This window comes from Lolium perenne, chromosome 7 (genome assembly GCF_019359855.2).
Source record: "Lolium perenne isolate Kyuss_39 chromosome 7, Kyuss_2.0, whole genome shotgun sequence".
Classification (NCBI taxonomy): domain Eukaryota; kingdom Viridiplantae; phylum Streptophyta; class Magnoliopsida; order Poales; family Poaceae; genus Lolium; species Lolium perenne.
In genome coordinates, this window is record NC_067250.2 from 215,071,894 (window position 1) to 215,084,718 (window position 12,825).

The 12,825-nt window shown below is 53.2% G+C and overlaps 1 protein-coding gene across 1 annotated transcript; it reads right to left on the reverse strand.

The window, feature by feature from the left end:
• Positions 1 to 807: 807 nt before the first annotated feature.
• Positions 808 to 2,587, reverse strand: LOC127314227 (obtusifoliol 14-alpha demethylase). Its single transcript, XM_051344681.2, has 2 exons — positions 2,028 to 2,587; positions 808 to 1,917 (listed from the first exon to the last, which is right to left on the reverse strand). Exons 1-2 carry the CDS (start codon positions 2,508 to 2,510, stop codon positions 910 to 912), a joined length of 1,491 nt encoding a protein of 496 aa, XP_051200641.1. The 5' UTR covers positions 2,511 to 2,587; the 3' UTR covers positions 808 to 909.
• Positions 2,588 to 12,825: the final 10,238 nt, after the last annotated feature.

The following is a 12,825-nucleotide window of genomic DNA, read 5'->3' on the forward strand; positions in this document are numbered from 1 at the left end:
AGGAACAAAGCTGCGTTACTGGCATGAGGCTGTAACTCCTCCTCTTGAACCTCACATCAGAAGAATCCCGGTTGACCGCCGCCAAATCCTGCCCAGAAAGGGTCTGGCAACAGATTGAACAGAGCACACATGGCCGACAGGTGTCCGACCTTATTGCAGTTGACACAGAAGGGTTCAGCGGCGCATTCGGCTTGGACGTGGCCCTGCTTACCACAATTGTAGCAGGTGATGTGGCTGGTGTCCGCGAAAGCTGGGCCCGCCCCACCTGCCGCGACCGTGCTGGAGGCGCCCTGGCTAGAAGAGCCAGCTCCCTTAGCTGGTGCCCTAGCTTGGCGAGGCTGCCGGTTCGCCGCTCCTCTACTCGGGTCACGCCCACGCGAGGCCGGTGGAGGAGGGGGGAGGGGAAGCTGCGCATCGTGCCTCGGATGGCCTCCCTCATGACGCCAGGAAGATTGACCCGTTCGGTCCCGATCACGGTCGTTGGAGAAGTCTCGCTGCCGCTGCTGCCTCCTCTGCTCTTCTTGCTCGCGGTCGATCTTCTGCCGGAGATCGTGGTCGCGGCTGCGGGAGTAATCTCGGTCAACGTCTTCATACGGCCTCTTTCCACGGGTGAAACGGTTCCGATCCATGGGGATCAACCGGCCTTGGTCGCCGGCACCGGCGGAGTTGTCGGAGGAGGGTGGGGGCAGGAGGATCTTGGCTCGGGAGCGATTCCTACGGATGTCACGGGGTGGAGCAACAAAACCTAGCTTTTTTTAACTTTTTTCCTCATCGAATGATGCATATTGCATTCATTATATTATTAAATTACTCAAGAATTATTATTCATTACATAAACTTAAATTGACTGGACAGAGCCAGCTCTTACATAAATATTACATGCATATAGGTTGCACACAAGCAAATAATTTAAACTGACTTGGCAGAGCCGATTCTCTTGTATCTTACAAACAGATTTCCTTTTGGCTTTCCCACAAAATTGCTCCAGTCTGTCTCGGGGAAAGGAGAGATCAATTCAAGTTCAAAGTTCCTTAGCAAATGGCTCCATATCAGTTTCATCTGCAGATAAGCGTTTCCCTCGCCGATGCAAACGTGGCGACCAGCGCCAAATGACATGAAAGAGAGCTTGCCACCTGCTATGTCCTCTTTCCTTTCCCGGCCAAACCGGTATGGGTCATATACGTGAGGATCCTTATAGATATAAGGAATATAGTTGTTGACATGAATAAGAGTTGCTACCGGGTGGTCTTGCGGGATTTGGTACTGTTTGCCCTCTTTTGTTTGCACCGTGAAGGGCAGATGCGCCTTGCGAACTAACGCTAGTGACGGAGGGTGCATCCTTATCGTCTCCTTCATGCAATTATGAAGCATCTCCATCTCCATGACGGCATTGAAGTCTATACCATCCTTGTATTTCTTGGCGATTTGTTCCTGCTCCTCAATGACGGCTTTCAAGTAGGTTGGGTGAGTGAGCAGACAAGCTGCACTATAAATAGTAGCGACAGAGCTGTTATGCTTTCCAGCAAATAGCAAGCTTATGGTCATTCCCACTACCTCTTCTACTGATGTAGGGCTGCCATCTTTATACCTGGAGTCGATGAATCTCTGGAGTGTGTCCTCCTCCACTCTGCCCGACCTCTTGCGGGTCTCCACCACATCAGATAGTATTTCAGTTAGCCTGATGCGCGCCCTATCGCGGCTCCGGTTTAATGGAGTGGGGAGATATGGAAATAAGATGCTAGCCAACTTCATGCCCTTTGCGAGCTCACGGAACAACGCGTCGATCTCATCAAACATTTTTTCCCGGACCTCTTCTCCGATTCCAAGGAAACATCGGCAAGCCATCAACATGATTAATCGATCAAACTCAAACTTCAAATCAACTATGCCCTCCTTTCCCCATTTGCCAAAGTAACTCTGCGTACATGGAAACAAGCAAGTTATCTATAGTATATTTTCAAAATAATACTCGATATCTATATAGACATGTAGATATTCCAGGGGATTATGTTTGCTAGGCTACGCACCTCCACTTCCTGCAGCATCGGAGCAAAGTCGCCGGGCAATCTCGATGGCTTGAGTGCATCAAAGTGGAAGCGCTTCTGCTCATTCCGAGTAGCGATGTCCCTCGCTAAACCGATCGCGGATCCGAAAATTGGCACGGTGAACTCATAGAGGTCCCCGTGGCTAATCTCGGAGTCCAAACCATGGTAGAAATGGGGCGTGACTTCTGGCTCGGCCAAGAATATCATCTTGAACCCTAAGAAGCTGACCCTGAACACACTGCCATACTTGGCATATAGACCAGTGAACACCGCCGGCAGGCCGCCTTTGCTCAGGAGGGTGGGTATTAGCCGGAGGAGATCGGGGCCACTGACTAGAGGTGGAGTGAGCTGAGTTCCTTCTGGATACCTCGCCCTTGAGTTCTTGTTCTTGGTGGATAACACGGTGATGATGATGGAAACAAGAGCCACAGCGCCGCACCAGCACCAGGTACCTGGAAACTCCATGGTACTACTATAGGAGTGAGTTGTTTTTTTTAACAAGCTGAGTGAGTTGTTTTGGAGGGAGGAAGCACGATGCAGCTCTCCTGGAAGGTCGATTGCTATTTATAGATAGATAGACAGCGAGTAGTGCAATAGCTAACAGATCTCTCTCACGGAGATACTATCTGGCTATAAGTACATGTATTCCTTTCTAGTTTTGTGTACCAGTTAATTAAAGCAAAAATTGTACTCTCTAGCTCTAAATACTTTCGCATATTTTGCCAAAATGTAGGCGAAGTATTTAGAGCTGAAGGAATTCTTTCTTTTTAAAAAGGTAAATACTGTACATTATAGTACCTCAGATGGTTCTTTTAAATTAGAAAATCATCATCTTCATGTGCTGCTACCCATTGTCCAATGCTGAGGCTTAAAGGTCATCTAAAATTAGAAAAAGCCATGGCTAAAAAGGAGGTGCCATCTCCATCCCCTCTTTTCCTTCTTGTCCCATCATCGCCTTATCCCTTCTTCTTTTTTCGATAACTTTTTTTTTTAAATGGGGGCATACCCAACCTCTGCATCAAAGTGATGCATATTGTTAGAGTAATATGCTTGTTGTATTACCAGGGGGCCAAAGGCCACAATATATAGTACATGTACAGGTGGAAATATGCAGGAAGCCCCCTAACATATGGGGAAACTACAATATACAGATATATACGTCTAACACCCCCCCCCCCCCTCAAACTCATGGTGGATCCACAACACTGAGTTTGGAGAGTAAGAAATCATGCTGCGCTCGAGTCTGTGCCTTCGTAAAGAAATCCGCCAACTGTAAATCTGAAGGCACATAATGAACCGCAACAACATCATCCTGCACCTGAGCACGTGTGTAAAAAGCATCAACACCAATATGCTTGGTCAGCTCATGCTTGACCGGATCACGTGCAATACTGATAGCACCTGTACTGTCAGACAAAAGTGGAGTGGGTGTCGTAACGGAGACCCCAAAATCTGCAAGCAACCACCGTAACCAAGTCACCTCAGCAATCAACAAAGCCATAGCCCGCAACTCAGCCTCAACACTCGAACGGGAAACTGCGACCTATTTCTTCATCTTCCAAGCAACAAGCGAACCACCAAGAAACACACAGTAAGCAGAAAGTGAACGAGGATCCGTAGGATCACTCGCCCACGTAGCATCCGAATAGCACTGGAGCTGGAGAGAGCTGGAACGGGGAAAGAAAAGGCGACGAGTGATCGTGCCACGAAGGTAACGTAGAACACGGAGGAGATGACTATAGTGAACAGTGGTAGGAGCTGAGACAAACTGACTCAGAATATGAACAGGATAAGAAATATCAGGCCGAGTGACAGCAAGATAAACAAGACTCCCAACAAGGTGGCGATAACGGGTGGGATCAGGAAGAGGATCACCATCAGTAGGACGAAGCTTAACATTAAGCTCCATAGGAGTATCGACTGTGCGCTCATCCCCAAGAGCAGCACGAGCAAGAAGATCCTGAATGTACTTTTCCTGAGAGATAGAAAAGCCATCAGAAGTGGAGGAAACCTCAATGCCAAGAAAATAGCGAAGAGGACCAAGATCAGTCATAAGAAACTGATCACAAAGACGAGCCTTGATGAAGGCAATATACTCAGGATCATCACCAGTAATGATCATATCATCAACATAAAGAAGAAGAAGAGTATGTCCACGAGGAGAACTGTGAACGAAAAGTGCTGGATCATGAAGACTAGGAGAGAAACCAGCAGCAGTCACCACAGAGGCGAAGCGCTCAAACCAGGCACGAGGGGCCTGTTTGAGACCATAGAGAGAACGTCGAAGACGACAAACCATCCCATCGGGAACAGAATACCCAGGAGGAGGCTGCATGTAAACCTCCTCACTCAACTCGCCATTAAGAAAAGCATTCTGAACATCAAGCTGGGAGACAGACCAGCGGCGAACAGAAGCAACAGCAAGAAGGGTACGCACAATAGTCATATGAGCCACAGGGGCAAAAGTCTCATCATAGTCACGCCCGTGCTCCTGCTGAAAGCCACGAGCCACAAGACGCGCTTTATAGCGCTCAAGAGATCCATCAGAGCGAGTCTTAATTTTATAGATCCAATTACACGTGGTAGGACGAACACCAGAAGGGGGAGAAACAAGATCGCAAGTGCCAGTGCGCTCAAGCGCAGCGATCTCCTCAGCCATGGCAAGCTGCCATTCAGGATGACGCTCGGCATCCCGATAAGAAGTCGGCTCGGAAACGACAGAGAGACCATACTGACTAGGAGAGTAACGAGCTGGAGCACGACGCTGACGCACAGGCCGTGAAGGGGGAAGCTCATCTGCAGAAGACAAGTCATCAGAAGAAGAGGAAGAAGGGACAGCATCGGAAGGAGCCGAAGCCGGAGAACGAGGAGTACTAGGTGGACTAGACGAACGAGAGGATGGCGCCGAGGGGGGCGCATCAGAAGTAGGAGGGATGGGAGGAGAAACAGCAGGGGGTGCATCCGGAAAAAGAAGAAAAGAGATATCATCCACCGGGTAAGTACCCGAGGTGGGGCGAGGATAGAAGGGACGCGTCTCATCAAACGTGACTTCACGAGAGATGCGCATCCGACGACCAACGGGGTCCCAACAGCGATAGCCCTTATGCTCATCACTGTATCCGAGAAAAACACACTCAACAGACTGAGCGGTTAGTTTGGTGCGTTCACGAGGAGGCAGAAGGACATAGCAGACGCAACCAAATGAACGGAGAGTCGAGTAGTCTGGAGAAACACCAGAGAGATGCTCGAGAGGAATGCCACCATGTAGAGCAGCGGAAGGCTGAATGTTAATGAGGTGGGCCGACGTAGCAACAGCCTCAGCCCAGAAATGTGGCGGAAGAGAAGAAGCAATCATCATAGCACGGGTGGTCTCAAGAAGATGACGATGCTTACGCTCGGCGACGCCATTTTGAGCATGCGCGCCGGGACAAGAAAACTGAGCGAGGGTGCCCTCCTTAGCAAGGACACCACGAAGGTGCTGGGAGATATACTCACCAGCAGAATCAGCACGGAACACGCGAATGGGTGAGGAATACTGAGTGCGGACCATGGCCACAAAACGCTGATAAATAGAGAGCACCTCACTGCGAGAGTGCATGAAAAACACCCAGGTGTACCGTGAAAAATCATCAATGAATAAGATATAGTATCGATGGCCCCCTTTCGAAGCGAAGGGAGCCGGACCCCAAACATCTGAATGGACTAAATCGAACGGTCGCTGCGAGACAGACACACTAGTAGGATAAGGAAGCTGAATCTGTTTGCCTAACCTACAGCCCTGACAGTGTAACGACCCATCTCCAGAGACAGACCCCAGAAGGCCACGATGAACCAAAGACGACAGGCGAGAGTCACAAAGGTAACCAAGACGATGATGCCACTGCTGAAAAGAGCCGGTGACAGAGGCAACAACCGGAGGAGAACTGGCAGATGGAGTGGCAGCGGAAGGAACACGAAGCCAGTCTAACTCCCAAAGCCCCGGAGACTTACGGCTACGAGGGCCAGCTCCAACCAGGGCCTGTGTGCGACGATCCTGAACCGCACAAGACTCAGCGTCAAGAATGACGCGACAACCAGAATCGGTGAGCTGGCTAGCAGAGAAAAGGTTCATCTGAAGGCGAGGAACATGAGAAACATCAGGGACAGAGAAAGAGGGAGTAGAAAGGGTACCTCTACTAGAAACAGGAATAGAGGTACCATCAGCCGTGATAACACGGACAGGAGAAATAAGAGACCGAAGAGCAGACAGAATAGAAGACTCAGAGGTCATATGAAAGGAAGCTCCAGAATCCAGATACCACGGGGACGTACTGATCGTGTAGAAACCGGTGGTCGCGCGGTGCCGAAGAGCGATCCACGTAACCCGGCGGCGCCCGGCGAGGAAGAGTCCGTAGTAGCGAGCAGACCACGAAGACCCCGAGAATGTCCCGATCGTAGAGTGCAACTGCAGAAGATCCTGAAGAGCCAGCCTGCTGACGATCCTGGAACTGCTGACGTAAACTGGGATCCCGCGTCCAACAGGTGGAGGAAGTGTGGCCAACCTTGCCACAGTAGGTGCAATGAGGACGAGGGCGGAGACTCGGACCGCGAGGCTGCTGACGTAAACTGGAATCCCAAGCATCAAGCAAAGTGTGAAGCTGCGCTATCTCATGCGCAGAGAGGGGCGCGACTGGAGAGGTCGACGTACAATCAGGTGCCGACGAGGAGCTATCAGCCACACGCACAGAGGCCACCAAAGGGGGCGACGGAGAGCAACACGCCGATGAAGACAGAGTCGGCAAAGCACGGTCATAACCACGTGAAGAGGCCGCGAAAGTCGATGTAGAGCGGCAGGCCGACGTAGACGGAGTCGACGAAGCGCGGCCATAACCGCGGGAAGAGGCCGCAAAAGTCGATGTAGAGCGGCGGGCCAACGTAGACGAAGTCGGCGAAGCGCGGGCAGAGCCGCATGAAGAGGCCACAAAAGTCGGCGAAGCGCGGGCAGAGTCGCGTGAAGAGGCCGCAAAAGTCGATGTAGAGCGGCGAGCCGACGTAGACGAAGTCGGAGAAGCGCGGGCAGAGCCGCGTGAAGAGGCTGCAAACGGCGATGAAGAATGGCTAGCCATCATACACGGAGGCAGCGGACAAATACCAAGTACCGAAGGGAGACCCAAAGAGAAGGCGGGATCAGCGGAAGAAGACATAGCTGACGACAGCAGTTTTTTTTTTTTTTTTTTTTTTGCTTTTTTTTTTCCTTTCATTTTTTTGGATCAAGTCAACGAGCGGAGATCGGAGATCAAGTCAGTCGGGGCAGCGGGGGAAGCAGAGGGTCTAGCGACCTGGGCGACGACCTGGCGGGAGCGGGCGACCTGGGCGACGACCTGGTGGGATCGGGAGCGGGCGACCTGGCGGGATCGAGTCGAGGGACCTGGGGGCGATCGAGGACTCGCGGGATCGAGTCGAGGGACCAGGCAGGCGACTCGATGGGAGAGCGGGGAGATCGAGGCCTCACGCGGGAGCAGGGAGAGGCCTCTGGCGGGTCGCACGGGATCGGGAGCTGGCGGCGGCCTCACGCGGGAGCAGGCGGTGGCCTCACGCGGGCAAGGCGGCCTCACGCGGGAGCAGGCGGCGGCCTCACGCGGGCGTACGGATCGAGCGGAGCCGCAGTTCGGACGAGATCGACACGCAGGGAAGATCGGCCCGGGCGTCGGGCAGATGAGCGGAGAGAGAAACTGGATCGGCCGGAACAAGCTTGAACGTCGGCCGTACGGACTAGAGGAGGAGGATCAATTTTAGCTCTGATACCATGTTAGAGTAATATGCTTGTTGTATTACCAGGGGGCCAAAGGCCACAATATATAGTACATGTATAGGTAGAAATATGCAGGAAGCCCCCTAACATATGGGGAAACTACAATATACAGATATATACGTCTAACACATATGACTTCTTTATACTAGAATAATAGGCGTTTTATTGCCTAATAAAACAGTACGCTTGGTCTCTGTATAGGTAAGATGCACGGAATTGTACCAATTCACGAGTTAAAATCATTAAAATTGTAGTTCTCAACTAGTATCCAAGAAAAATAAAAAAAAAGTAAGAGGAAGGAAGGTCGACTAAGAGATCACGATGCCATATGTGTTGAAAAAAGTATATCTCATCATATATTTCAACTGTGTAGACATTTTCGTAAAGAATTCACGATGCTCCACATGCTGTAGAGGTAAGAACATAGACTTCTAGGAGAATCAACCTATGGACTATGGTTGAGTGGTTAGGGGGAAGTGGCACCCCCTTCAAATCCCACGTTTAACACTTTGATGTCTCATAAAAAGGTGGAATATTTTTTACTTCGTTAATCTCAAGACCCGTCGAATGAAGTTTCTTTGACTCGGCCTCTCGAAGATGCTCATAGGGTAGGGTATGTGTGGGTGTGTGAGTCTACGTCTGTGTTCTGTCTTTCGCTATAAAAAAAAAGCCTTCAGAGGATAGAAACTAAGACATCGGAAAATAGAAGCTGAGGCATCGGAGCATAGTGGCGGAACCTGTTCGTTCTCTTTCCTAAGCAGTTTTTCCCATTAGAGAGTATGTATACACCCACTAATGGTCATGTGCGATTGGCTGAGCTGTGCGTGCGATTGTAAGGGCACCTCCAACGCGGCGACCCATCCCGCGGGATGGGTGGGTCCAGTCGGATAAAAACCTGGCCCAACGCGGTGACGCACCGCAAATGGGATGGCCGCGGCGTCCGGAACGACGCAAACCCGGCCCAAATCTGGGCTAGGTTTGCGTGGCCGCGGATGGCACGCGGCGTCCGGTCGCGTCCGGGCGCTTGCCTGCTCGTCTCCCTTGGGCCCACCTGTCGGTGACCGGGGAGGCTATTAAATGTGGACTGGAGGGGATCTATCCCTCCAGTCCCCACTCCACTCCCCGAGCGCAACCGCCGCCATGACCCCGAAGCGACGGTTCGCTCCCGGAGCCAATGACGACGAGGCCAGCAGCAGCCGGCGTCCGCCGCCGGTGCTGCGGGCCGGAGGGAACCGCGGCGGCCTCTACATCGGAGAGGCCGCCCTCGGAGGCGCGGCATTGCCGCCACCGGCGCCGCTGCTGCTGCAGCCCAAGCCGGAGTCCTCCGAGGAGGACCCCGACCTCCGTGTCGCGCTGCTTATATCGGCGGCGGAGGAGGAAGCTCAATGGCCGCAGCTCCAAGCGGCCATTCTCACCTCCGCGATGGAGGAGGAGGCCCGCAGCGGTCGAGGACGCCGAGGCACAGGAGCTCTTCGCCCGGGCTGCCGGAGGAGGTGGAAGAAACGCGGCGGCGCGAGGAGGCCCGGCTCCACCGCGAGGAGCGACGGCGGGCCGGAGGCCGGCCGCCGCGCGGAGAGGGAAGGCGCCGCGCGGAGCGAGGGAGGCTCCGGCGGGCCGGGCGCCTCGCCCGGCAGAGAGGAAGCGCAGCTCCGTGGCCGCTGCGGCGGAGTAGCGGCGGGCTCTGGACCCCCACTCCCCCGGGAGGAGGCCCCGTGGTCTCCGTGGCCGGAGTCCCCGCGCGGTCGAGCTACAACGATGCCTCGCCGCCGGGGACGTCGTCGCCGACGCCGACGACGCCCACACGGACTAGGCGGCGCACCGGCGGCCACGCGTCGTCAACCAAACCCTAACATAGGGTTTTTAGTTTAAATTTAAAGCCCATATAGAGGGCTTCTTTTGTTAGTTATTTGCCCAAAATAGGGCTTGTACAAATTTGCTCAAAATAGGGCATATGCTTAATCAAATTTCATTTAAATTTGCATTTTAAATTTATATTTTATATTTGTTAGAATATGCGCTGCGTCCCGCGCGTTGAGCGCAGCGTGCGGCCCCAAACGGACACGCGGGCGCTGTCCGGGTGTCCGCTCGACCACCCAAACGGCCCAAAATGGACGGCTCAGCGCGTCCGTTTGGGCCGCTCGGTTGGAGATGCCCTAAGGTGACAAGGAAAATGAATGCGTCTGATATCGTCCTGATTGCAAGGAAAATGAGAGCGACGCGTTTATCGTCTTGCTTGAGTGCACTGCGTTCCGCTTTGGGTGTGTGTGCCCGATCCGACGGCTCCTAATCTCTCAAAGAAAGCACGCTATCCGTGTGCATCCTACTCATTGGCTGAGATGTGCGTAGGATGCGCATGATATCATATTTGTTTAGGTAATGCACATGCTGCTCTCAACGGTCTACTAGTAGCTATCCTGACATCAATTTGGTAACTGCTCACGGCGAGGAGATGAGCTGACGTTAATTCGGTATGGGATAAAGAGTGCAAACTGAAAGTTTCTGGATAAGTTTAAATATTTGTATGGCACGGATTGGTTCCAGGATGATCAATCATTGCCATGTGTGTCCGGAAGATACCAAAGAGAAAGTTTGCAAGTCGTTTGGAGTGGGGACGGGTACATCGAACAACCTTTGAATTCTGATCGATCGAGGCTCATGCACGTGTACTCGAGGAGCTACTGTGTACACTGGAAGGAACAACCTGTTTAGGGTTTGCTAAATTTGAAAGAAACTTTGGCAGTTGTCTGCAGCCAAGAGAATTCGTCAAAGTTCAGAAGGTAGCAGATCATCTCTGCACTTCTGCACGTACTGCATTTTCGATTAGTTCCTTGACTGCTAATTATCAATCAGCGTCATCGAATAAATCAGTAGTTAAAGATATCGCGTCGAAGAAACCTAGCCGGGATGCCTGAAACTGAAGAAGGGATGGTAAACGCAAATGACTGCGGGGAGCCCATTGCGCAGGTTTTGCATGCCCTCTAGATTCTGTACGAATTGCAGCTATGGCATCGCTTGAAGGTTTGTAATTTGTGGAAAAATTAGGAGTCACAGAGGTTACTGTTGAACTGATTAGCGGGAGTTGGCAAGCATGTAATGCAATCGTCGAAATCTGGAGTCCATACTCGGCGACGAATGTTTCATGCTGGCTCATTCTTTTTTTTTTTCGAGAGTACGTCAAAGGCGTACCATATCTACATAGAAGGCAGAAGTTTGAGTACAAGAACGGTATCACTCGGTACAAGCAACGAGCGTAATCCCACACAACACCGGCTACAGACCAAACAACCACAACACAAAGAACTTGTCCTAAGCAAAACACCAAGCCGCGTCTCGACCGTCGCCAAGCACCTCCGAACAGGAACCATTCCAAAAGGAACTTCCTTGTCAACGCACCATCCGAAGGAGATCAATGGCGGGACTTGGACGGATCCCAGAAGCTGTCCTCCAGAACATTCCAGCAGTGGCGTGCATAGCGCCTTGAAGAACTGCCATGGACCAATGCGTCACCGGATTAAAGCCGCCAAGGACCTCTACACCGTATCTTCATCCCGATGCTCCCAACAGAGTTACGACGTCAATGACGCCGCCATCGAGCCGATCCGCGAATCGAGGCTTTCGCCCGAAGACAACAACCAGCTCCTAGCCGGTTAGGGAGATTCCAACACTCCTCGGCGGCGCCTCCAAGGAGGGGAAAGACACCCGCGGGCGCCGTCGCCGCCGGCCCGACTGAGTCAAGCTAGACTTTCGTCCAAAACATCGCAAGCCTCCCCAACCTCGGAGCTGGGGCATACCGTTCGTGAGGCCTCGCACCGCCGCCGTCGCAGCCCCTCGTCGATGAAGTCGCAAAAACCGCAGAACTCCGAAACACCCACCGCGTGGCTGAAGGCTAGGCGAAGACTCCAACTCCAAATCCATCCCGGCGAGGCACCGCAGCCTTCACACCCGCCGGCACGAAGCACTGCGGCCACCACTCCCGCTCCTCCGGCTTGAACTGGGGTAGCAAGACACGGACGTCGCCCAATCCAGGCGAGACGTCCAACCCAGCCTCCGGCCCGCCGGACCCAGATCGGGCCCGCAAGCCTAGATCGGGCACGGGCCGCCGACCTCCGCTCTGCTCCCGGCGACGCCGGCGAAGGACTCCGCAGAGCGCCGGCCCGAGGGGCGGCGGTCCTCTGCTCGCCGAGCGCTCCCTGGCCGAGGCCTCTGCGCCACCGCCACCCATCCTGCCGCTCCCCGAGACGCCATTCGCGACGAAGCCGCCCCGCCACGACCTCCCTCCGCCCACCTCACCGGGAAGCTCCTCTCCACCCAACCCCCGCCACGCGCCGCCGGGGACCACCACACCCAGCGCCGCTGACCGCTCGCGCCACCAGCACCGCCCTTCGACGTCCCGCCTCCGCACGGTAGGGGACCCGTCGAGCGCGCCCGCCCTCACCCGCCGACTTCGCCGGCCAGACGTGGCCGCCACCGCCGGCGCCAGCGACGGCGGCGGCCGAGGGGATGGACCTGGCGGCGGCTCTAGGGTTAGGCGCGGGGGAGCCTCCAGAGTCGCCCGTGCGTGGCGACCCGGGAGGGTTGTTTGGTCTGTATAGAAAATTGGCCTTCCTGGCTCATTCTTTTGACTCCATAGAGTTTTGTGCAATATTGCCTGAAAGCGGCAAATACCGTGGGGTACCGTCTAGCAAAATTTTCTTATGAAACAAATTCAGTAGTGAGCTGGAACAGAAAACTTCATCAGTTTATACTTCCAGTTGTAATAGATGTTGTAACCTTTTTGGCTTTGAAATAAAAAATGCACCAAGAGGGTTTTTTTTTAAAAAATGCTACCCTGACATGTTTGACAGCGAACACCCTTGAGCAGCCATTTCTATAAGTTTATACATTTGAGTACGTTATCATGTGCACGAAGCTTGACAGCGAACACCCTTAACCAGGGCCAGTATGAATTGTGCCAAACTTTCCCAAGAGACGCTCGCCAATGTCTTTTCA

Bases quoted from the DNA above. Each gene is read 5' to 3' on its own strand.
- LOC127314227 (XM_051344681.2), bottom strand. From the start codon at position 2,510: ATGGAGTTTCCAGGTACCTGGTGCTGGTGCGGCGCTGTGGCTCTTGTT. The intron at 1,918-2,027 runs GTGCGTAGCCTA...CCATGTACGCAG, and splicing joins CGATGCTGCAGGAAGTGGAG to AGTTACTTTGGCAAATGGGG.